We start from the raw sequence: 22,922 nt of genomic DNA on the forward strand, positions 1-22,922 counted from the left end.
AAGGTATACAGCAAAGAAAACATCATTTTAATTGTGAAATCTACACAGCCTGTATGTATTTACAAATAAAAACGTTCTGTTCAGGTATTTACAAAGGTCTAAAATGTTCAAGCATGTTTGTTTGCTTCAAAGACTTGTACATGTAGCTTGATCAGGGACTTTCATTTTAATCCTTCGCTTGTCTCGATGCTGTCAGTAAATTTTAGGATCTTGTCTTTGTTCTTCCATATGTCAGAGATCTGCTGCTTGCTGATGCCAAATTCTTGAGCTAAATGTGTTCCTTTCTCTCCTTTATCCAAACGTGAAATAATTATCTGCTTATCTTTAATTGATAGAACGGCTCGCTTTCGCTTCGTAGACATGTTTCTGATTTGAGTTTATGATCGATTGCTTGTGTGTCTACATAACCCACAGGGAAGGAACTAATCAAGCATGAAATTCCCTTGATTGAGCCAATCAGATATCAGCTGAACGTATCAGAATATTTCTTTGTCTTGTCGCACTTGCGAATTTTGAAAAGCGCACAGGATAATACGCTGTTTCAACAGTCCTCTGAAAGGATTGTTGGGCTTTTTGCAACTTTGAGTTTTCAAGATCACAACTAATTAATATTCATGAAAAAATTGGGACCAGAGAAAAAAGTCCGGATAATCGAATAGTCCGGATAATTGAGGTCCGGATAATCGAGGTTCGACTGTATTTTAATACCTGTGTTTCTCAAACTCATTTATAATTCATCAAGTTAAAACAAAGAAAATCACAGCATGAAGGAGGTTTGGATTCCCCGTCTTAATTAGCATAGATTCTGACGATTTTACTTCTCCCTTTACTCCTTAGGTTTTGTTTCGATTGAGAAGATAAATCAAACACTCGAGACAGTGTTTCATAGGCTATCCAAACACCTTGAAATTTGTCAAAAATACTCCGCTGTGCGTCGTATTTTCAATCCCCTTCTCGGTGGTTGGATATCCTGATGAAACACTGTCTCTTGTGTTTGATATATTACTTCAAAATGAGTCCTGGTGCACAACCTTTAATATAGAAACGAGTTCTTCAAATGATTTGTTATAAGGATAAGGATAAGGATAAAATTTTATTGTACACTCCTTAAAAGGTTTTTCAGTGAACAATATAATACATGAGGTGAAATAAGTACAAAGTACACTAGTTATATATTATGTACTAATTATATATTAATAAAATAAAATAAAAAATAGAAAGAGAGAAAAATGAAAGAAATAAGAAAAAATTAATTTAAGAACTTGCTGAGAAGCTTTGTCTTCAGAGTTTTCTTAAAATTTGCAAGACTCTCGCATAGTTTTAAGTCTTTGTCTAAAGAGTTCCATAGTTTTACCATTCTGTAATAAAACGATCTCTGACCAGCAGTGGTTCTGCACAATGAATGTGCGAGAAAAACTCATTTGTGTGAATGGTTGTGCACCTAAAGACTCATTTTTTAAAGGTAATCAGACAGTCAGTCTGAGTCAGTCAGTCAGTCAGTCAGTCCGTCAGTCAGATGGTTAACTAAATATGAGCTCACGCTGAAAAGGCTCTTAAAAATGTCAATTTGTTGCATTTTTGTTGTTATCAACTGAAGATTAAATTCCATGTTTACCTGTTGGTCAAAGCTCTCTCATACATAAAGATGTCTTGCATCAACCCTTCATACTGCCACTCAGCGTCACCTAAAAAAGTCAAACAAGGTTAGGTCTACAACAAACAAAAATATTCCACCCTGCTGGCTTGGCTTGATCCAGTTTTAGTAAGAAGGAAGGAGTTAGTATTAAATACCTTCTTCTTTTTGCATGGGATGCTACATGTAACTACATGTAGTACATCACAGAGCTAACCCAGTCAGGATCAAATTGCTAGTTACCCATTCACAATTTTTTATATACTTGTTGTAGGTCAATTTGTTCTGACTTTAGGTCGGAATGACATTTTCAACCTACTGTAGGTTAATTTGTGTCAAAGGGGAAGGCGGAGCCCGGAGACCAATAAAATTATTAGACCAACAATTTTGAGCAAATTTGCAACGATTGCCTGCGTGGCCTAGTGGAGATGAAGATGGACTACAAAGTTAGAGATCAGGTGTTTACATTTAGGTAAGTACAAAAGAAAAATGATCTGGGGGTGGTTAGGGTTAGGGAGGTTGATATGGGATCCTGTGAGAGTTAAGTGTACTGCCCAGCTACACAATGCAATGAATGGCTCCCCAGCCAGAGCTCAAACTTGGACTCCTACTTGATCCAGTAAGCAGTGCAATAATAAGTTTTAACCATTAATTGGGCCACAGTAAAAAAGATAAAGTCTGCATACAAGCCAAGTGGCCCATCAGTCCAGCGCTCAACTTTGGTTTCAGTAGCATGAAGCAACTAGGAGCATTTCTACTCCTCCCTGGATGGGATGCTAGTCCATCACACTGGGTTATCCCCTAGCATCAAATCTGTGGGTACCCATTTGTACACCTGGGTGGAGAGAGACACTGAGAAAGCAAAGTGTCTTGCCCAAGAACACAACACAGTCAATGTTCCTGGCCAGGTTTTGAATCCGGACTGCTTGATCCGGAGATGAGCACGCTGACCATGAGGCCACCCCACCTCCACAATTGGGTCACAGTGCCTCCCACCATTATTGTCACTTAACATGGCTTAACATGAACTGTAGACTTGGCAAGACCACTAACCTCCATATTTTTGTCCAATTCGAACACCACCTCCTGAATCAGAGATAGGTCCAGTCAGAGTGGCAACGTTTGCATTCATGAGTTCTCCATCAATGTAATATGACAGTCCTTTGTTAATAACCGCCACAGTTATTAAATGCCACTCATCTGCTTGAAGCTTTTCACTTTGGCTCTGTAGAAGGGTGTATGAGGCAACAGATGCATTACCAGTAGTCGGCCGATAGTAAAACATCAGGTTATAATCCTGAATGACAAGTTGAAATACATTGGCATAATCTGGTGGAATGTTTTCATCTTTGGAAATAATTGTCCTGTAAGTTGAAACAAAGATGTCAGTAACTAATGAATTTTCAACATTATTCATGCAATTCTTATTTTAATTTATTATTTTTAGAATTATTTACTGTGTGGCCAAAAAAAGTAGATGATGATGGGCAGCTGGAAAGAGACTGCTGTTAATCTTCTTTGGTTGAAAGATGTTGTTGCAATTTTGCCAACTGTCTTTGAGGAAAGTCTAATATATCAACTCTATAGAATGGTAAAAGAAATCCAACTGTTGCGAATGTTGTTGTTCTCCTTGTTCACAACTTAAAAGCATCATGAAAGAACTAATACATGTAAAAGAGATGGAAGAGCTTAGGACTACTGCCATCATTTTGTCAACAAAGGACGATGTGCTTCAGCTGATTGGAGAAGCAAAATACAAGCTTGTTTTTGGAAGACTGTGGAAGCCTTTTTGGATGTAAAACGAGTGCCACACTGTGTAACACCTTCAGAATAAATTCTCCGCAGATATGTAAGACGTCTTGCCAAGATTCCTCAAGGGAATACTGTAGCATAACAACAAGCGCATATCCTATGAAAATCAGGAGGGCCACTTGATTTTGCCTTTCTCCCCCTTTAAGCAGCTTTTTTTTGGAGCTGAAGATGTCGTCTGGGACAACATTCTCAACACTCGAATGCACATACCTGTTGTTGTTTGCAAACTGATACTTGTAATCAATTAAACAAGCAATTTACCGCTCAAATTTTATTGGTCCAGTTTAATTAACTGGTCAAGGGGTGGAACTATTAGCAACAAGGTGATAACAGTGGGAGGAGCTTAATAAGTCCACATTTTTCCAAAGATGTCTAGTCTCTCTATTCTTCTTACTAGCTTAACTCACAGACCCCACCCCACCCCTCTCCCTTACCCCTGAATGCTTTGTGCTAGCTTTGCTTGCTTTTTCTTTTGCGTGCCTAAATAGAGAGGCTGTGAACAGTCTATTGTTTGCCTAATTTAAAGGAGCTCAGTCATGGCATTTTGAGTCGTTTTTGCCATGTGCAAATTAAGATACCTCAAAATTGAAGGAAACCTGTAAAATGGTTGTAATTACTAACTTAAGATAGAAAAACAGCAAAGAGATAATAATAAGCCATAAGGAAACAAGGATAGTTAAGGATGTAGAAGATTATCACGGATTACAAATGCCGAACTTCAAGATCCGTAAATTGTGATGTAGCTCCTTTAAAGTCATTACAGCATACCCTGGATTCTGACTTTGATCGAGTTTGATTGAAATGTGTTCAATAAATATGTATAAAGTCTTGAATATAAACATCAGGACTAAACGACAGGTCACCTTATAGTAATTAAACCCGCGGGATTATGTCCTCAAAGGCACGTACTCCTAAGATGCCTCATAATAGAAAAACATTATGATATCAACAGGGCTAGGGGAGTGGGTTACGATGTTCATGCAGGAAACTGTCTGCCGTCAATGCTAATCCGTGAATTAAATTTGGTAACTGAACATAAGACTTACTGGAGACTCATATGAGAAATGGGTAATCGAACGCCGCACCGATTGTTTGAATCTTCGATTTCTAACCACAGCCTGATCTATACACAGGTTTATGTTGTTAATTTTGATTCAGCTTGTTACTAAACCTCTAATGAAACAACAAACTGTTGTACCGCTACGTTCGATACCTCAATCGGAGTGAGTTTGATTGGGTTCGATCAAATAACAGCTCAATGCGACATTACACCGGGCCGGGAAAACAGCTGAAAACCTTGGGTCTACTCCTCCTTTCACAACTAGAACCTACATGTCGCTCTATTTAACTTACCCCTTATTTCCTTTCTTCTGTTTAATCCACACGCTTATAGTAAATCCTGGGTTCACGTAGTTTATTGCAGGAACCCTAAGAGGCCGTATATGGGAATCACCTTGAAATCGAAACGATCTGACAATGGTCCCATTTCTCGGATCACCGTCTTGTGTGACACCAAATTTATCCGAAAATTCCGCCAAATCTGAAGGCACGGGTTTACTTGAACCACAGTTTGCACAACAATCAAATTTGCACGTTTGCTCAACGCAAGTTTGCAAAGAAGTCTTTCTAATGGAAGACTCGCAATATTTACTAGTTGTCGAACCGCACGTCGACGTTGAAGTTATGGGTTTAAGTTCTGCAAGGTCTACTAATTTCGGAAAATAACCTTGACCATACGTCGATGAAATATGCCAAATGAATAGCAGAAAGACGAAGTTTAGTTTCTTTTGGAATCTCCAGCGAACGTTCAAAACCATCGTGGGCAAGAACATTGTCGATGCGGTCGAATTCAGCTGGTACTTGACATCAAGTAGTGTCGAACACAAAATACAAACAACGAATATTAGAAGGCGAAATCCTTCGAATGGCGATAGCGTATCATCTCGAAGTCACGCACATACAAACGATCAAGTCTTCCATTTGGGAAATAACTACCTAACAATACTTAACGTTGTATAATCACTGCAACGATCGAATCAAGTTTTGGTATGTAACTGTACATTAATTTTGCTGATGACGCTTATAGGTTGTTGTTCATTGGTTAAGAACGCTTGGCAACCACGTCGCCATGGGTAAACCGGGGGTAAACCAAGTGAATATGAACAAACTTTTTTACACGTGAGTTTTATTCAGTGTATTCAAAGTTTCAGAAGAGAATAAGAATGCAAAAATACAGACCAAGAGGGTTATTATTCCAACAGAGTCATTGTTGTCAAGTAAGCTATACAAACGGCAACGAAATCAAAGAATCCTTCCTTGTTCAAAAATTTGAGAAGTTTTCACAACTACTGAGGAACGTTGGGAATTTATTCATCCATATTTGGAAATGCTAATTCGATTCCAGGTCCAACGCGTTAACGAGCGTCAAAATGGCGGCTTCAGCGCAAGTCAGTGGAAGGCCACCTTCTGCATCGCCAAATAGTTCATCTATGGAACTTTTAAATGTGCTGAGAGGGTTAGCATCCTGCTCTAAGGGTTGCTTAACTTATGACTCTGATTGGAAGCCGACTAAACAAAATTTGGACGAATGTTCAAAACCACCTTTGTTGCCCTCAAATTTGTCGACTGTTTCACCGTCTTCCATTTCTGTTGGAGCAAAAACCAGTTATATTTTATCGCCAAATGCCGCAGAAGAGAAATCAAGAGATAAAACAAGGCACCGTGATGATTTTTCTATCAGCAGTTTCGCTTCAAGCGTGGAAAGTGACTTAGAATGCGAGAGAAGTGAACGTTTAAAAAATGATGAGTTACATGTACTTGAAAAAGAACTTCAAGCAAACTTCGACAGTACACATGTCGCTATTCATCAGTACGAAATAGAAAAGAAGCATCAAGCAGGAGAAAGGCTGAATTCTAGAAAAGAGAAGTTTTCGGAGAATTCAAAAAAACTTCTCGATGCGAAAAATCAGTATTTGAGACAGAAGGAAAATGAGAGGGTGGATGAGGTTATCAAATCAGTGCAGGCATTACAGGAAGATGAACAAAGGAAAAGTGAAGAGGCCAGACTGCGTCAACAGAAACTTGAGCAATCTCACAGAGAGTTTAAAGAAAGAGCAGCTAGGAAAGTCAAAGAAGTAGAGGAATTACGGTTAAGAGTGCTTAGGCAAGAACAGCAGATAAAGAAAGAATTAAAGAACCTTGAAGTTTCTTGGAACAGCGTTAAAGAAACCGCTGTCAAAATTCAACAAACATTCCAAGGTTGTAAATTTCAGTCATTGTTACCACCATCCGTGTCAGAAATACAGAGAGAAGTGAACAAAGTATTAGAAGTTACTCAAAACAGTCTTGATAGTGCTCATGAAAACGGTCAAGCAACTGAGATGAATGTGAAAATAATTCAGAACTGTACTGTCCTGATTCAAAGCTTATTGCAAAAAGCAAAAACCCTTGTTCATGAGGCCAATAGCAAGGCTGCTAAGGAAGAAGCTGAACGCCAGGCTAAAGAAGAAGCAAAAGCTAAAGAAGAAGAAGAAAAGAGACAGCAAGCCTTGAAAGCTTCCAAAGAGAAACAAAGCAACCAGCCATCAACAGTAACAAGTCAAACTTCAGATTCCAAGGGACAATCAAAGCCAGGAATCTCAAAAGAGCTTTCTTCTTGTATCTCAGCTGTAGCATGGAAGGAGTATTCAAGGTTAGCATCTTACAAAACTCAGATTGTTGAGTCTGCTGAGCAGCTGAACACAGACAAATCATTGAAGCAGTATAAATTTGACCTTCACAAGGCTGTTACTACACCCATCAATGCCATTTCTGACCAGTCACCTAGTCATCTGCTGGACAAGATTCAGCGCTTGACCAAACTACTGTCTGGGCAATCTGTACAAGTTGGAGGAAAACAGATCTCAATTTCCAAGCATTCAGCAGCTAAGGTAGGTTACCTTTAATTTAAGTATAAGCCCAGTTCACTACAGTACATGTACATGTAAGTGCCTTGAAGTCCTAATCAGGGACAAAAGGTTTTATACAGTTTGATTAGGCTTTGCAAGAGAGGTTGGTTAAGAACTGTTATTGATAGTAAATTAATTTGTTGAGCCAGAAAAAAATCCTCCCACTGAAGGTTTTTGGCATGCATCTCCCATCCCTCTGGATGTCATACTTTTCTTCGAAAACTTTGACTTTTGAATACCCTACCCTCTTGCATTTTTCAGTGACTTTCCCTGGGGTGGGTATGTATATTTCCTGGAACTGCACATTACAGTGATCCTTGTTACAACTTGCACCTACTCAGGCAGCTCCCTTTGTATTCCAGTATACCACTTGTAAGTTGCTAAATATGAGCCGCATAAGACCACAATAATATTATTTACAATGTAACTTTATTTCCAGCCTTTCTGTAAAGAGCTTCTTGCAAGGAAACTGGTGCAGCAGGGTTCACAACAAGTTTCGTCCAGTCAAAGTTCAGCTTTTCCCATTGCTGCAGTTATCACAGGCATGTGGTCAAGTTTTCCTGATGTTGGCGATCTCATTCTGGCACAATTCTATGACCAGTGCCCATTCCTAGTGCCATTTTACATCCCAAGAGCGGCTGAACTGACAGATGCAGAGTACTTTGCATCACTTGGTTATCAGTGTTCAGAGGGAGAGATTGAAGAGCAGGATAAGTTCCTTAAGCGCATGACTGGACTTGTGCGACTGTATGCAGCTGTTATCTCTTCCATACCACCAATTGGACAATCAAACCAACACCCTTATGGACTTAGTAATGGGTGGACATGGCTGTCGAGAATGTTGAACTTAGAGCCAAGACCTGATTACACTGCTACAGCTCTTTATGAATTCCTAGCTGTTGCGGGACATGCACTGATGAGGAAGTATAAAAAACAATTTGGAAAGTTGCTCAACACGCTAGTGTTAGACTATGTACCCAAGATAGAGAAAGTGACAGACAAGGCACAGAGTGGACCTGTTGTGAGATTGAAGGTGTTTTTAGAAGCATGTATCAAAGATCAGAAGATTCCTGTGCCTGATGGCTATCTTGCTCCACATTGGTGGCGTTCTTCCAGCTTTTAAAGCCATGTCTTGAAAGTGCTTTCTTGAAGAACAATATTTGAATAAAAATTATGTAGCTCCCATGCTTAGGCTCAGTGAAGGACCAGTATTCAATGCAGATGCTGACTTGGATCACTGTGCAATCATTGTGCAATCTTTTGCTTTTTCACAGTCAGCCAAAACTACACTGACATGCTCTCATCTCAGTCTTGATCATTATTTCAGACTTGTCCACAACTACTTGAAGTATGTTTTCATTGCATGGGGTATGTGTTAGAGCATGTTCTGCGTTATGTAGGTTGCATTCAGTCAGACTTGGTAGTGTTCAAATGGAGAACACGAGAGACAATGGGCATGCAAAATTTGCCTTGTGCCCTATCAATATACAAACACCAGGAAGATGAGTGAAAGTCAAGGGACTGGTTGTAGTCTTCAAATATTGTGCATAACTCCATGTGTCTCGTCTAGTGAGTTGGTCATCTATTGAAATCTTTGCATTAAAGACTACCAATAATCAGAGGCTTTTAAAACTGCTTAATAACCGTAGAAAATGCCATTGGAGTCAATCTTAGTATCAAACTAGTGCAAATCTAAGTATAAAATAATTTACTTGATGACTGATGAGTTTCCTTAAGTTTTGAATAAAGATACCAATATTTTTTCTTGAATTGTCTAGAAGTATTTCAACTAGGAAACAGAGACAGGGCTTGAAAAAAACTTGAATTACAGGTTTCCCTTAGGACATTCAAGTATCTCTCAAATATTGCTTGCTCTCGTTAAGTCTTAGTTTGTTCTTTTAAGGTGATTTCCTAGTAAAAGAACCCGCCATAGATTTGCGATGAAACTTGGTATGCTGTTGTTACAGGACAAGGAGATATTAGAAATGCAGTAAAAGGAGGGGGTCACCCGGCGTGCTTGTTTTCACGCCTCAATGCTGACAAATTCGGTTATTTAGGTGACTTTTGGTAATCTCCGTGCACAACAAATCAGTTTGATTAGTTTTCAATGCAGCATGTTATATCACACAGAGTTTGACTTTCTTTGATTGTTTATTCATCTACGTCTCAGAAAAAATGTCTTCAAATACCCTGCATTTTTTTATCCTTTAAAATTTGGACATGCGCTGTTGGGCCCGTTATGTCTCCCTCTGTAGTATGTGTTTCATTTGCCAAAAAAGTAGTGGGCATAGATTTCTGCTAATATTTTTCTCAGTTATTGAGGATGTCGTTCTCAGTGAAATTATGAAACAAAAAGTGGGGGTCATTGTGCTCATATAAGAGAAAAGGAGCATTTATTTCACTATCAAGCTTAGTTTGAGGGAAATCTCTTACGTTTTGTATGTTCATGCCCTCATGTGCACGCGCTAATGACGCAAAAATTGTACACAGTAGGGATGCGCAATGCGATACTAAGGAATCACCTTAATGATTAATGATCCTTTCATGTAGGTCAAGTGAGAATGAAAAGGTACTTGCCCAAAAGGAGAATCTACTTGTCATGGATGACCGGACAGCACCTATCTCAAGCCCTGAGTGAACACTGGTTCATATTGATCCAACCTTGTACTTTTATTTCTAAGTAAAAGCAGACAAAATTGGCAGGCCTTACAATGTACATGATTTTTTCCCCTGAAATATGGTAAATACATGTATTTTTCATCAACATTATTTACGACCTTAGTTTACTTTGGTTTAGCCCTTGGGAATTTGGTTGGAAAAAAAGGGCTTGGCCAAGTTTGCGCTGAAGAATTAAAGTAAAAACGTTGAAACTTGAATTGTTCACTTGGCAATTAAATCTACTAATAAAAGGGATTTGAAGCTTTGAGATCATCCAATAAAGACTGTACTAAATCGCTGGTTGTCAGTTTCTTCTCCAACATGTCCTCAACAAGGCGGTTGGGTTCTCTTCCTCCTCCATAGGCCAGCATGGTGTGACGATACCTCTCACCTATTTCTCGGGAGAAAGGATCCTTGGCAAAGCACTGGTGCCAAACACGAGATGCTACAGCTCTGGACCACAAATATGAATAGTACTTTGCACCATAACCATTGAGATGGCTAAAGCGTTGTTGCCAGGCCGTGCCTGCAAATCAAAGAAACATAAAATATGACCTGTATCCATGTACTGTCTTAAACAAGTTACAGTAGGCTCTGAACAGTAAGTTTCCACTCTCCCATGAGATGAGAGTCTTGAAAGATGGCACTCTTCTATAGAGAGACAAGCAAGAAGCTTTAAAAACTTCTATGAGTACAACTGCTTGAACTTTTCTTGAGATTTCAATAAATAATCCAAACATGCAGAAACAGCCAAATGTAATGCTGAAAAACTTTGTTTTGAGTACGCTTCATGATCTCCCATAACTCAATTTTAATACTTTCAGTCCCATTAAAAACCTTCTTGCTGTCATTAATATTGATACTGTTTTCCTGACTAACTGCCAATTTTTCTTTTGTAAAAATACCCTAAAACCTCTCTTTTTTGGCTTGTCAAGCTTAATTATTAATACCTCAAGGGGGTGCAGAGTCAGTTACAGTTGTAACTTGTGACAAAAGTTAAGATGCCTTTAATGAGAGGATCAAGTCCTTGATTCTTACAACCACAATTACTTAAAATTGTTACAAAAAGGTAGACAGAAGTAATTTTCAATCATTGATCATGACCACGAATGTGTCAAGAGTCCGTAGCATACCTGGTGCATGTGGAATCACTGTGTGCTGACTCTGAACATAAGCTAGGATATCTGTAGTTGAGCCATCAAGCGGGTGTCTACCGTGGTAAATCTGATCAATCATTGCATACAGCACCTGTCGCTGCATCTCCAAGGCACCAAACATAGTTCTCCCCTGACAAAGGCGCTGTGCAAATTCCTCTGGCAGGCTTTGGCCAGTTTTGTAGTGGCGTGCAAACCTTAGCAGCACTCTTGGATCCCATGCAAAGTACTCCATAAGCACAGAAGGAACCTCCGCAAAGTCTGTGACACATCTTGTACCTGTAACATGCTGATACTGAGTGCGAGCCAGCATAGAATGCATTGCATGACCCATCTCGTGAAACAAGTTTTCAACCATGTTGTGTGTAAGGAGTGGAGGGGATGACACTCCAGGTGAAGGAAAGTTGCAAACAATTGCAGCAACTGGAAGTTGATACGAGCCATCATCAAGCACACGACCACCTAACATGAAAGTAACAATGCTGATCAGCCAATAAGACATATCAGTATTTAATATTGGAATGGCTACAACAAATATTTGTAACACCTATACTATGTATGCCATAACCCTGTGCCAAATAATTTTCCATCTGGCCTTCTCATTCATTCAATATATGTACATGTAAGTGTCAAAATGTCTCAGCGTGTGAATGCACTGAATTGTGTATAACTATTAAAGAAGTGACATTGTGGGGCCGCACAGCCTTCTACTGACCAGTACATGTACATGTCAACCCATCGGGCCCTATAATTATTGACAAAATGTCTGTAGAAATAATATTATATTTCTTGAAGTTAAAAGGCGCACACTACACACATACCTCTGATGGTAAAATGTGAATCCTGTGGTAGCTTCTCTTCTCTGCTAAAGAAGTCACAGTAGATGTATCCTAGCAACCCCTCTGTTTCATGTACCACACGCAGTTTTTGCACATCAGAAGACCACAGCTCTCCTTCAGCTGGTTCCTGGGCTTGTAGTGATATCCCAAACAGGTCCTTAAACAACATATCTAACCCATCCATACAGGCACCAAGTGGAAAATACGCTGATGTGGTTGAACGGTTCATCTTGACAGACTGATACCTTGCCAATCCAGAGTAGTAATGCAGATCCCATGGCTCAATGTACTTCACGGTTGGATTTTGTGTTGTGTCTTTCTTCAAGCTAGTTAATATTTGCATTTCTCTTTCTGCTGGACCACGAAGCATATTTGCTGCTTGTGTTAGAAAGTCCATGACATTTTCTGGAGTTTTTGCCATTGTTCCCATTAATGCATGATGTGAATAGCTGGGAAAGTTGACCACCTGAGCAACTTGATGTCGAGCCGTGAGAAGAAGATCTAGAATCTGCAGTTGTGACTTTTCTGGTTTTAAACAAGCCATGTAAATCAGTTTACGCAACTCCTCATTGTTTGAATCAAGGAATGCAGAGTCTATGATTACATGATCACCGCTTACTGGATAAAAGTGGGCAACTTCATCAGCCATTGGAAAATGAGACAGCGGAACACAGACAGGTGATGACGCCATTTGAGAGAACTGGGTGCCAATCACTAATAGAGCTTCTTGAAGCTCCACAAAATGTCTCCGTTTTTCCACATCCAAATGAATTCCACTCTTTTCAAAGTCAAATAAGAACAGCTCTGCTACTCTTCTAGTTTCTTCATTCATCTGATGTTTGTCGCTTGATAAAAGCTTTCCTAGTACATTGTACAAGCCTGGAGTTGTATTGAGTTCTTCAACATAGCCACTTATTGCCCTCGAGGTATCTTCTGCAGCACCTCGCACTTGATGATCGGGATGTGTCAACCTAACAAACTCTGCCAGATCAGCTGCAACACATAAAGTGTTGGACAACTTGTCAAACAGCGCCACAAGACGTGGGGTTGGGGAAGATTGTAGAATTTCATCCACAATTGTAACACCTTCAGATAAGGTTCGATTTTTGAGTACTGAAAATCCAGAAGTGCTAGTTAGTTCCTCTACGCCAAAGAGACCAGTAGGCTCTAAATAACGATCCTGTTTCGGATGTGGGGAATTAAACGCTGTAGCTAAAGGAGTCCACGTGGTTACGGTGAACTTTGCCTGTCTTCCTGGAATTGGGATATTTCTTCTCCATTGTAAGGCTAAATGACGGCTTTGTGAAGTAAATCTAGCACTTAAAAGCGTCCTCATGATTTCCAACGTTTTATATCAGCTATCTATCTGGTGTACTTGATGAAAATCTCAAAAATGTTTCCACGCAAAGTCAGCCATGCTCCCGGACGCCATATTTAACTCCGACAGTGTAGTGAAGTACGTCATGTAAAGTGGAACAAACGTTATGTCATGTACCAAGTTGAGTTTTTTTTCTCCGTGGTGGACGCTACAAACGTATGGGTTTCTTTCCACTTTATTTTATGAAAAGATTTGGATAGATGATATTAAAACCTAGGATAACGTATTCTATTTATGAGGTAACTTTTACTTTGGTTATGGAGATGTAAATTGATTCAAAAACTACCCTCACCCTACCCTCCAGTTACCCTACCCTGTGCCGACTTGCAATGTTTGCCCCCTGACGATCCCAGAGTTCTTTTCGCAAACACGGGTATCCGATTACTGGCAACTCATTCATTGAGTACGATTTTTCATGACCACTTACAAAAAGTAGTCAATCATCCCCTTCCAACAACGCAGTCATGTTTCTTCTCGTTGTTATCATCGTCATAATTCTGATCATAAACTTTGTCCTCGACTGCGATATTATTCTCAAGTTCAAAGAGAGGCTCGGTGCCAAACCAGCGGAAAAACTTCGTGGTAAGGTGGTGTGGATCACGGGTGCTTCTAGCGGTATTGGCGAGCATTTAGCTTACGAACTGGCAAAATGTGGCTGTAAATTGGTGCTATCTGCAAGAAGGAAAGAAGAATTGGAGAGAGTGAAAGAAAGTTGTATTGGTAAGCTTCATTATGATCTTCATGAATTCGAAATATCTTCCTGCTCGTATGTGTAACTAAGAAAGGGTCTGACTTCTTATAAGGCTTGGTCTCCCACATACATACACCACTTTATACCCCACCCGGAGCCGTTGACGAGGCCGGCGCGCCGGGGGGAGGGGTGGGGGATGTACTCCCCCAGGATTTGGTGGGGTACGGGTGTGTGGCCTAAAACTTGAAACCCGTACCCCCATCTCAGACCTCTAAAATTACAACAGGGCCCTAATATTAATGACCGCAGGTAACCTTCCATTCGCATAAACATTTAAGAAGGGTTATAAATTTGCCGTAAATTAAGTCAGAGTGAAAAATATCAGACCAAATGGTCAAAATCAGAAGCATATAGCCTTTCAGGGCTATATTTCCTCTGTTAAAATCTATAACCTTTTTCAAACCAAAACAGCTCCAAAACCACACCCTTTGCGGCTGCACATACCTATACAGCCCACATAAGGGAATACCCCAGGTGACAAATAAAAGAGGACCAAAGTGCTGAGCAGACATAATGTCCCCCTCAGAAATAATCTGATTGCTCTTTACCCCACTCAGATCGAAAAAGCCATTTTTCTTCCCAGTCCCCTCATAAGTGTTCAAAGATCAAAATATGATGCTGACAGTGCAACCCCCTCAGAAAATATGATTTTTCATACCAAACAGAAAGTTATAACCAGGTAAAGAGGAAAGGTGTGAAAAAAGGAAAAAATGGCTGAAAATTTAGAGTGTAGACTCTGTCATCCCAGGGGAAGGTGGTGTCATGTTTGCTATGGGATACACATATTTATGAGCCTTACAGAGGGGGAGGTTAAGGGAGGGGATGAGAAGGGGATATCTCCTTATGGGACATTTGTTCTTTCAGCAGGCTTGCTCAAAGGAGTTTATAACTCTGCCACTAGATAAATGCAAATTACTATTAATAATTCAGTTGAGAGTGGAGTACATTTTGTTGATACTGAATAGCATCGTCCATTTACAGTAAATGCAATGTTCAGTTGTGATCGGGTCCAAAACTTAATTGTAGTGTCTTCTTTTAGCAAGCATTCCTGTACAAGCAGAATGAAATCAGGGTTGCGCGAAAGAGCTTTTTCACATTCGGGTCCCACCCCGCTTCACTGCTCAGCAACCTTTTTGCTCTCGCCTCAGCTAGACTTACATCAATGAAATCAAGATTGTCACAGTGTCATTTGCATTTTCTGTTTTATTTTTACCAGCCCTTGCAAGAGAGAGATCACTTACTATTGATGTCCTGGTTCTTCCACTGGATGTTACTGAATATAAACTGCACAAGGATCTTGCCCAGGCTGTTATGAATCATTTTCAGAGGGTAATAATTATTATTTAATAAATAATTATCAAATAAAGCAGCTTTTAATTGAGTTTCATAACACTAATAAAAGTAATAATAATATTGTCAATCCCAAACATATGAGGACAGCTCAATTCCAGACCATTGAGGACTCACAGCAAAGACACAAAATGGTGATCATTTTATATGGTGCAATTATAATAATAATAATATTATGTTTCATTAACAATGAGTAGATGATGCAAGCTTTTTTTTCTTTATTTCTACCAATTTTAACACTTGATGAAGACATTCAATTGAAAACTCCTAGTCAAGCTAATAAACTTAATAATAATTATTATGTTTTAGTGTGTGTTTGTATCTCAAAGTTATGTTTTAGTAGTTTTTACATCATCATCATCATAATAATGGTTTAATGATGACTTTTCTTTGCAGTAGTTCTACATTCATCATAATTATGCTTACTAAATTACTTAATTTACATGACTTGTGTACTTAATTATCCCATATCAATCGTATCAATCAACCTGCCCTCAACCTGGGCCTTACAAGGTTTCAATTAAAGAGAATCCCATTGACTTGAAATTTGAAGTGCATTCATGCCACCTCCTCCGAGTTATCTGCGGGTCTTGCAGACCTACACAGACTGAAATCTTCCCGTCTCTTGTACATGAAGTAACCAATTCTCCCAGATATGAACTCAAGGTGATTGCTTTTAGAACATTATTCAGGCCAATTTGTGACATTTTCAAGGAGGGGGGATTTTTTGGATATTTTACACATTTATTGTCAGTGGCTGGATCAGCAAAGTTCTAGATCTTCATTTAAATAACAACTTTTTTTGGGAGGGGGGGGGTGGCATGGCAGTCAACAATGTAAATCATTGGATGATGTTGATCGATATTTTTTAGGTTGACATCTCTTAGAGTGACTGACCATAGTTAGTTCTTCCTGTTTTTATTTTCATTGAACTCATAGATTGACATCTTGGTGAACAACAGTGGTCGATCTCAGCGTGGCCTAGTGCTTGATACCCCTGGAATGGAGGTTGACCAAGCCATGGTGAATATCAACATCTTTGGACCAATTTCACTCACCAAGGCAGTTTTGCCGCACATGATCAAACAAAAAGCGGGACAAATTATTGTCACAAGCAGTGTGGCTGGCAAAATTGGTGAGTTGAATTACTAACAAAGCATGGTCGACTGTTCATATAGGAAATAGATTACTTTCTCAGTGTCTCCATTGCTTTGTGAGTACTAATTACGATTATTACACTTAAGTTTATATAGAGCTGTTGACTACAAATTTAAAGCACTAATAAGATGCGACATAGATAAAAGGTATTTTGGGTAGCGGTAGCTCACTGGTGCTTATTCTTTTCTCCTTTCCCCTGCTGTGAAAAAGATTGCCTGATCACAGGTTATAATCAAAATTCATGATGTGTCGGACTAAGGGAAAATGAAATGTTGACTGTATGCATGATCATTTGTTTTCTTCTTTTATGTCATGCTGAAACACGGCAAAAAACTAACACTGCCCAAAATACCTTTTGACGTTGTCACGTGTGCTTTCACGCTGCTGCAGGACTAATGTTCTTGACATAGGTGTATTAAACTGCGAGGGAAATACAATTCTTTTTCGTTAGGTTCTCCTGGTCAGGCCACATACAGTGCAACTAAATTTGCTATTCAGGTTTGTAAGCTGTGTTTTTTTTTATTTAATAAATATGTTATGTAGGACTATAACATTGCTAATTGCATGGATTAGTTAAGAACCCATCCCAATACAATGTCTTCATTTACTAGATTGACACATCTTGTTGCGGTTTCTAGGGTTATTTTAACACCCTGAGGATGGAGGTTAATGAACATAACATTGGAGTGACCCTAGTCTGCCCTGGGCCTGTCCAAACAGATGTTGTGGCAAATGCCTTCACAGAAGATATCAACAAGGTAATAGACCATGGATAAGCTCATATTTTTTGAACTGGTCAAACCACACCATAGTCTTTCAAGGATCTAGAATGAGGTGTTTTCTCCTCACGATGATGTCATTGACAGAGTTGAGTTAGTCATAAAAGAACAAATATAATAAAAAATCAAAGCATTTTTAATTAATTTTAAAAAGACATAGTTACATACAGTTGAAAAAGCAGCTATCATAAAGAACTTTATAAATAGTGTTCCAAAGAAGCTGGTTAGGAAAGCTTTAACTGCTTTGTCTATGAAGTTGTTCTGTTTTGTTTCAATGAGCAAATAAAGAAACTTGGAAACTTTTTCACCAAATTGTCAAAAAATGGTTTAAAAAGAATTAATAGTGTTTACTAATAAATGCTTGAATTAAACCCTAACATATTCATATTGAGATAGTTGATATTGTTAAATTTGTCTTTGTAGCAATTCAAGGAGAAGGCCGCAGTTCAACGAGACAGCAACAGAATGCCACCCGCAAGGTGTGCACAGCTCATGGCTATAGCAATGGCAAATCAGCTTGATGAAGTATGGATTTCTCCCAGGCCTGTCCTGCTATTTGTATACATCAGTCAATACTGCCCTGTTTTGTATGACTGGTAAGTTGATATGGCTGCTACTTTATTCAGTGCTGGGTGTTCTGATCTCTTAACACAAACAATTGAAGTGAGGCATTATGGTTAGGAGGTTGGAGTGGAGATTCAGTCTAAGTTTGAGTACTTTCTAGTCATGTTGCGTTCTTGGACAGGACATGTAACACTTCCACTACCATTCTCCACCCAGGAGAAACATGAAATGCATGCAAATTTGTAAAGTATGATGCTCTAAACCCTCTACTTGCATTAGTACCAATGCTTCTATTTATGTCAGATTCTATGCTTCCGGCGAATGAAACAGACAAAGTTCTACTGATAGGGGGTGTGGGGGTAGGGGTGGGGGTTTTGTAACCTGCAATTGACTTGCATATCAGCAGGGAGCTGTTAAAATAGAAATACTCCTGGTCACCAATCCTACTCCTAGTCTCTAGTCCTACTCCTAGTCACCAGTCCTACTCCTAGTCACTAGCCCTACTCCTAGTCACCAGTCCTACTCCTAGTCACCAGTCCTACTCCTAGTCACCAGTCCTACTCCTAGTCTCTAGTCCTACTCCTAGTCTCTAGTCCTATGCCTGGACACTAGCCCTACTCCTAGTCACCAGTCCTACTCCCAGTCACCAAATACTGTTAGCAAGGTTTTATTTTGTACATTGACGTCTGTGTTCAGGTTTGCCAAACGTGTGGGCATGAAACAGGTTCGAAGGATGCGGGAAGAAACAGAATCAAGGTAATTACCATATTGTAAACCAGCAGCAATTTAGACAAATGCATAAGGTCAAGTTCAAATAAAATATTGAAATTAATAGGAATCCCACAGAGAGGCTCTTCGTCCACTGTTTCCAGATCAAATTGGAATCTTGAAGGTTTGATCTTTGCAGAGGGAGGAAAACTGGAGAACCCAGAGAAAAACCCTCAGAGCAAGGAGAGAACCAACAGCAAACTCAAACCACTTATGACACCAGGTCTGAGATTCAAACCCTCTTTGAGCTCTCTCACCACTGGGTCATTCCTGCTCCCCCAATTTAAGTTCACTTTATGAATATTTACATTTCTTTCTATATTTACAATTTAATGGGAGCATTTTACGTGACACTTAACCTTCTTAGGAAGCCTTCTCATATGACCAAATAGGCTGTCTGGGTACATGCATACCCTCCCCTCAAAAAACTCAGGGATGGGGCAAATGTACACAAGCTAATGACCGAAGAGCTGACTGCAAGACAAATACATATGTGAGGCAAGAGCAGTGATTTTTTGCTCTTGCCTTATTTTTCTCTCATATCTAACAATTTAAGAGGGAATACCTTGGAAACAACAAGGTTTATCTTGGGTATCGGCTTTCTTACTTTTTATCCTCTCCTTTGCGTTATAGGAAAGAAGACTGATGAATAGTTAAAGAATGACAAGTGGAATATTAAGTTTGTACATGTAATTGCAATTTGAAAATCAAAATGATGTAGAATAGTTTGGAATAAAACTATAACATTCTCAAATTCATGTGATAATCCATAAAGAAGGTGAAACTAAAATAAATAATGCAAATAACATTTCTGCAAGAAGTCATGAGCGTCATATCTTCAGCCTAAAATCGGCAGAAAAATAAGAATATTCAGGCTCGACTAGCCTGTGTCACAGCCGAGTTTTGTTTTTTCCGGGGGGGAGGTGGCTGTGACACAGGCTAAGCCTCGCCCAGAAAAACACTATTCTTATAAAGAAAAGAGTATATGCTTCACATTGAAAGCGCTTACCAATTGATGCAAAAACTGATCAGCAGAATTTTATGAAAAAGAGCCATTATAATAAATACTTAATTGAACTGGTTTGTTCGGTCGTTTATATATTTTTCCAGTACAGACCTCGTGCTAGGTTAATAACATTCATATAACAATGTATAGCTTAGAGAATAATTACGTGAATATCATAGTATAACCAGGTAAACAGGGTCTTAACAGTTTCCTTTTGTTCTCATACAAAAGATATACAACCTTGCCGCGACAGATAACTCGAAATCCTGCGGACTTGCAATCTTGTCCGCGGGGAGAGAGGGCACTCCCATATAAAAAGGAGGGGGTTGCTCGGCGGAAATTTTGAAAAGAACCCCTAAGAGATAACAAGATCCTGTTTTGTGGGCGTGGCTTCAAATGTTTTTCACCCTTAAGAGACACCAATTCAATAGCAACACATTAACTGACACTTTCATAATTTTTAATAACGTTAAACACGATTGCTTCGAATACCTTCTACTTTGTCAAAAAAAATCTCCTGTCATATTTTTGTGTGGCTCAATTGTGATAACAGGTTTTTGGGCCGCTTTTAAGGATAACAACTTAAAAGTTGTTATCCTTCTTACAACAATCCAGTGGGAAACACGCTTGTAGGCTCGATTACCAGCCGCTGTTCGGGAAAGAAGCCCGCGCTCTTCCCCCTCTCGGGGGAGGGACGTAGACCGGACTCGAGAAAGCGGTTGAAATCGAGCCTAACACGCTTGCAGCGACGGAGTTTGTCAGACTTCTATAGGTTTCGGGATCTGTTATAGCAAAGCAAACCAACGGGAAGACAGAGAATACACAGTTACTTAGGTCCAACAGTAGAGTTTAATCCAGTAACGTACTCAGAACGTAAAACATAATCAATACGGGATAGTGGTATCCGGCGTCCCACCACCAGGGGCATAACCGAAGAACAATTTACAAAACACCTGCATTTATGCTAGACTCTAAACAAGTGATCTAATATTTCGTTTAGTAAACCTAAACTCCTATTGGCTGCCAATGAGCTCATTGTTGTTCTAGGCTATCCCATCATAGGCAGTCAGTTATTCTGCTCGTAAATATTAACTACTTATAACTTCAGGTAGTTCTCACTACAAAGTGTTACACGATGATACAGATAGACAGGTGGTTAACATGGTTATTGGACTTTCACTTGACTGCTAAGTGTTGGCTTTTTCATGGTTATGAATATCGGCAAATTCTTCCCTCACACAATACCCTATAAAGTACCGCATATATGAGCGTCTCCCCTTCCACCGGGATCTTGCCTTCAATTGATAGTTACTTTATCTGGGGCTTCTTAACGTTTACTGTGTTCGAGTCCTCGCCTGCTGCATGTGATATCTGATTGTTCTTCGTGGGAATCAAAGCACGAGAACTAATTATAGAAATCTAATACGAATGATTATTTCAAAACTATTTGATAGAAGTTGCCACACTTCTGTGAACCCACGCAGACTGATCATGCGACAACTGGACAACAACTGATTGAAGCATTCATTTAATGGACCGGGAAAATGGTTAAATAAGGTCATCAAGGTGAAAAACTAACTCAGTATTTTAAATACCACTTAGTTTCAAGTTATTTGAAAAGAGCGTAGCAATTATTCAAATTAGTTGCGAATAAGTTCCACAGAGGCGACATGCTTCGCAGTTCCTCAATGGGAGCAGTAACCGTGAAAACAAAAGACAATCCTGTAAAACCAGTGACTGTGAATATTCAATGACTTTTTCCCACATCTGGTTGCCGATGGGACTGCATAACAGTTCGTTTAAACTTTTATTGCATCATTTACATTTTTAACTTAAATTGTTCGTGAGCAGCCAGTCACTACTTACACGGAAGGGAGCAATCCTCTACCTAGGGACCGTTCATTTTTTATGAGGGAGGGGGGGCTGGTGGGATTTAGGAAGCACCATTTAAAAATCACATGACCCCCCTCAGCTTACCAATTTTTTCACATGCCCCCCCCCCTTATAGCGGTAATTTTTTGGGATGGCCCCCCCCCCAAAAAAAAATTGAACAAACAATATTTAGATTTCCACTTTTTTAATATTTCTCTATTATCCCCCTACTTCACGTTATTGTGCTCACTATGAAGACAATATTTACAATCCCTATACTACAGAGAGCTGTTGTTTAAAAAACAAATCAAAAGAAAGAGAAGTCAATTTCGGATCTCCTGGTTATGGCTCGCCCTGAGCGTGTGGCATTTGGCCTCTCATTGGCATCTTCCTCATCTGAATTGATGAATGCAAGAATGACGTCACTTGAGTCATCTTCTCCCCCAGAGTCAATGGCATCACTGTCATACTCATCATTGTCACTTTCATCCGTTTCACTGCTGTCAGCACTTGCCCTGTTGTCATTTTGTGTCAATGTCCTGGCATTTCTCAGTGTTGGTTGGCCAGCTCTGAGAGGACTCTTCTGCTGCAAGCATGAATGTCTTACAATTGCCTTTACTTTCTCACTCTTGCTGCTTTTCAAATGCTGCTTCAGCCCGAGGTGGTTCAAGGACTTGTTTAGTTCTGGAACACGTAGCGTTTGAAGCTTGGTTAGATCTTCGCACAACTCAGTCCAAGGATAATCCTCATATGATTTATAATTATCTTTTGCGTCCCTGCTTAACTTTGCCTTTTCTTCTGCTCTCTTTTTCCTTTTAAATTCCAGCACTTCAAGATGCTGAAGATAATCCACCACAAACTTTGATTTGACAATAAACTTATCTGCAAATAGAGCAACGCTCTCTGGGTGAGATAAAACCAGCCTGCCACTTCCATGCTCTTTCTTCACTTGGACCCTTGGCTGCCAGTCATCTGGATCATGCCCTTCTTTTGGGGTCTTCTGGTAGGAGAGGTAGTGGTATTCCGGTAGGCAGGAATGGTCAGGAACTGGTTTAAGAAAAAGAAGCAATCTCTCTAAGTGCGGATGGCTGTTCAGAAAGGGCGAGTGAGTTTTCCATGCCACGGTACCAGTTGAAGCCCAGTGATGGAAGAAAACTGAACTTCTCCATCAAAGAGCACAGAGCAATGGTCGAAAAGTTGAATGTCATATTGAAAGATGTAAAGGAACACGATTCCACACTCTTTCAGTCCAA

General features: G+C 39.6%; 4 protein-coding genes across 6 annotated transcripts in view; 2 read left to right on the top strand and 2 right to left on the bottom strand.

Moving 5' to 3' along the window:
* LOC145485856 (usherin-like) overlaps positions 1-5,507 on the bottom strand; it is a 37,679-nt gene extending 32,172 nt beyond the window's left edge. For both annotated transcript variants that reach the window (XM_081464504.1, XM_081464503.1), the window contains exons 1-3: positions 4,799-5,507; positions 2,687-2,997; positions 1,616-1,685 (exon numbers count right to left, since the gene is read on the bottom strand). In XM_081464504.1, the coding sequence (XP_081320630.1) occupies positions 1,616-1,685; positions 2,687-2,997; positions 4,799-5,277 (860 nt within the window). In that variant the 5' untranslated portion in view covers positions 5,278-5,507. The remainder of the gene's footprint in view (positions 1-1,615; positions 1,686-2,686; positions 2,998-4,798) is intronic.
* Positions 5,508-5,691: 184 nt separating this feature from the next.
* On the top strand, positions 5,692-9,162 carry LOC145485857 (mRNA export factor GLE1-like). Its single transcript, XM_081464505.1, has 2 exons — positions 5,692-7,374; positions 7,832-9,162. Exons 1-2 carry the CDS (start codon positions 5,875-5,877, stop codon positions 8,513-8,515), a joined length of 2,184 nt encoding a protein of 727 aa, XP_081320631.1. The 5' UTR covers positions 5,692-5,874; the 3' UTR covers positions 8,516-9,162.
* Positions 9,163-9,243: 81 nt separating this feature from the next.
* On the bottom strand, positions 9,244-13,468 carry LOC145485858 (mitochondrial intermediate peptidase-like). Its single transcript, XM_081464507.1, has 3 exons — positions 12,026-13,468; positions 11,184-11,666; positions 9,244-10,576 (listed from the first exon to the last, which is right to left on the bottom strand). The coding sequence occupies exons 1-3, from the start codon at positions 13,377-13,379 to the stop codon at positions 10,293-10,295; spliced, it is 2,121 nt and encodes a 706-aa protein (XP_081320633.1). The 5' UTR covers positions 13,380-13,468; the 3' UTR covers positions 9,244-10,292.
* Positions 13,469-13,818: 350 nt separating this feature from the next.
* LOC145485859 (dehydrogenase/reductase SDR family member 7-like) lies at positions 13,819-21,557 on the top strand. Of its 2 annotated transcripts, XM_081464508.1 has the most exons (9): positions 13,819-14,141; positions 15,389-15,501; positions 16,462-16,657; positions 17,132-17,178; positions 17,319-17,438; positions 17,883-18,055; positions 18,720-18,779; positions 18,931-19,014; positions 19,425-21,557. In XM_081464508.1, exons 1-9 carry the CDS (start codon positions 13,886-13,888, stop codon positions 19,435-19,437), a joined length of 1,062 nt encoding a protein of 353 aa, XP_081320634.1. In that variant the 5' UTR covers positions 13,819-13,885; the 3' UTR covers positions 19,438-21,557. The 2 variants fall into 2 exon arrangements, with proteins under 2 accessions (XP_081320634.1, XP_081320635.1); XM_081464509.1 differs by lacking the exon at positions 18,931-19,014 and having other exon boundaries at positions 19,425-21,553.
* The last annotated feature ends 1,365 nt before the right edge of the window (positions 21,558-22,922 follow it).

The sequence above is a fragment of the Orbicella franksi genome, chromosome 4, assembly GCF_964199315.1.
Source record: "Orbicella franksi chromosome 4, jaOrbFran1.1, whole genome shotgun sequence".
Classification (NCBI taxonomy): Eukaryota; Metazoa; Cnidaria; class Anthozoa; order Scleractinia; family Merulinidae; genus Orbicella; species Orbicella franksi.

Coding starts and splice junctions, on each gene's coding strand:
- LOC145485859 (XM_081464508.1), top strand. CDS start 13,886: ATGTTTCTTCTCGTTGTTATCATCGTCATAATTCTGATCATAAACTTT. Junction 16,658..17,131: donor CAGTGTGGCTGGCAAAATTG/GTGAGTTGAATT, acceptor CTTTTTCGTTAG/GTTCTCCTGGTCAGGCCACA. Junction 18,056..18,719: donor TGCCCTGTTTTGTATGACTG/GTAAGTTGATAT, acceptor GTCTGTGTTCAG/GTTTGCCAAACGTGTGGGCA.
- LOC145485857 (XM_081464505.1), top strand. CDS start 5,875: ATGGCGGCTTCAGCGCAAGTCAGTGGAAGGCCACCTTCTGCATCGCCA. Junction 7,375..7,831: donor CCAAGCATTCAGCAGCTAAG/GTAGGTTACCTT, acceptor CTTTATTTCCAG/CCTTTCTGTAAAGAGCTTCT.
- LOC145485858 (XM_081464507.1), bottom strand. CDS start 13,379: ATGAGGACGCTTTTAAGTGCTAGATTTACTTCACAAAGCCGTCATTTA. Junction 11,667..12,025: donor TTCACATTTTACCATCAGAG/GTATGTGTGTAG, acceptor CTTTCATGTTAG/GTGGTCGTGTGCTTGATGAT. Junction 10,577..11,183: donor AGTGATTCCACATGCACCAG/GTATGCTACGGA, acceptor TTTGATTTGCAG/GCACGGCCTGGCAACAACGC.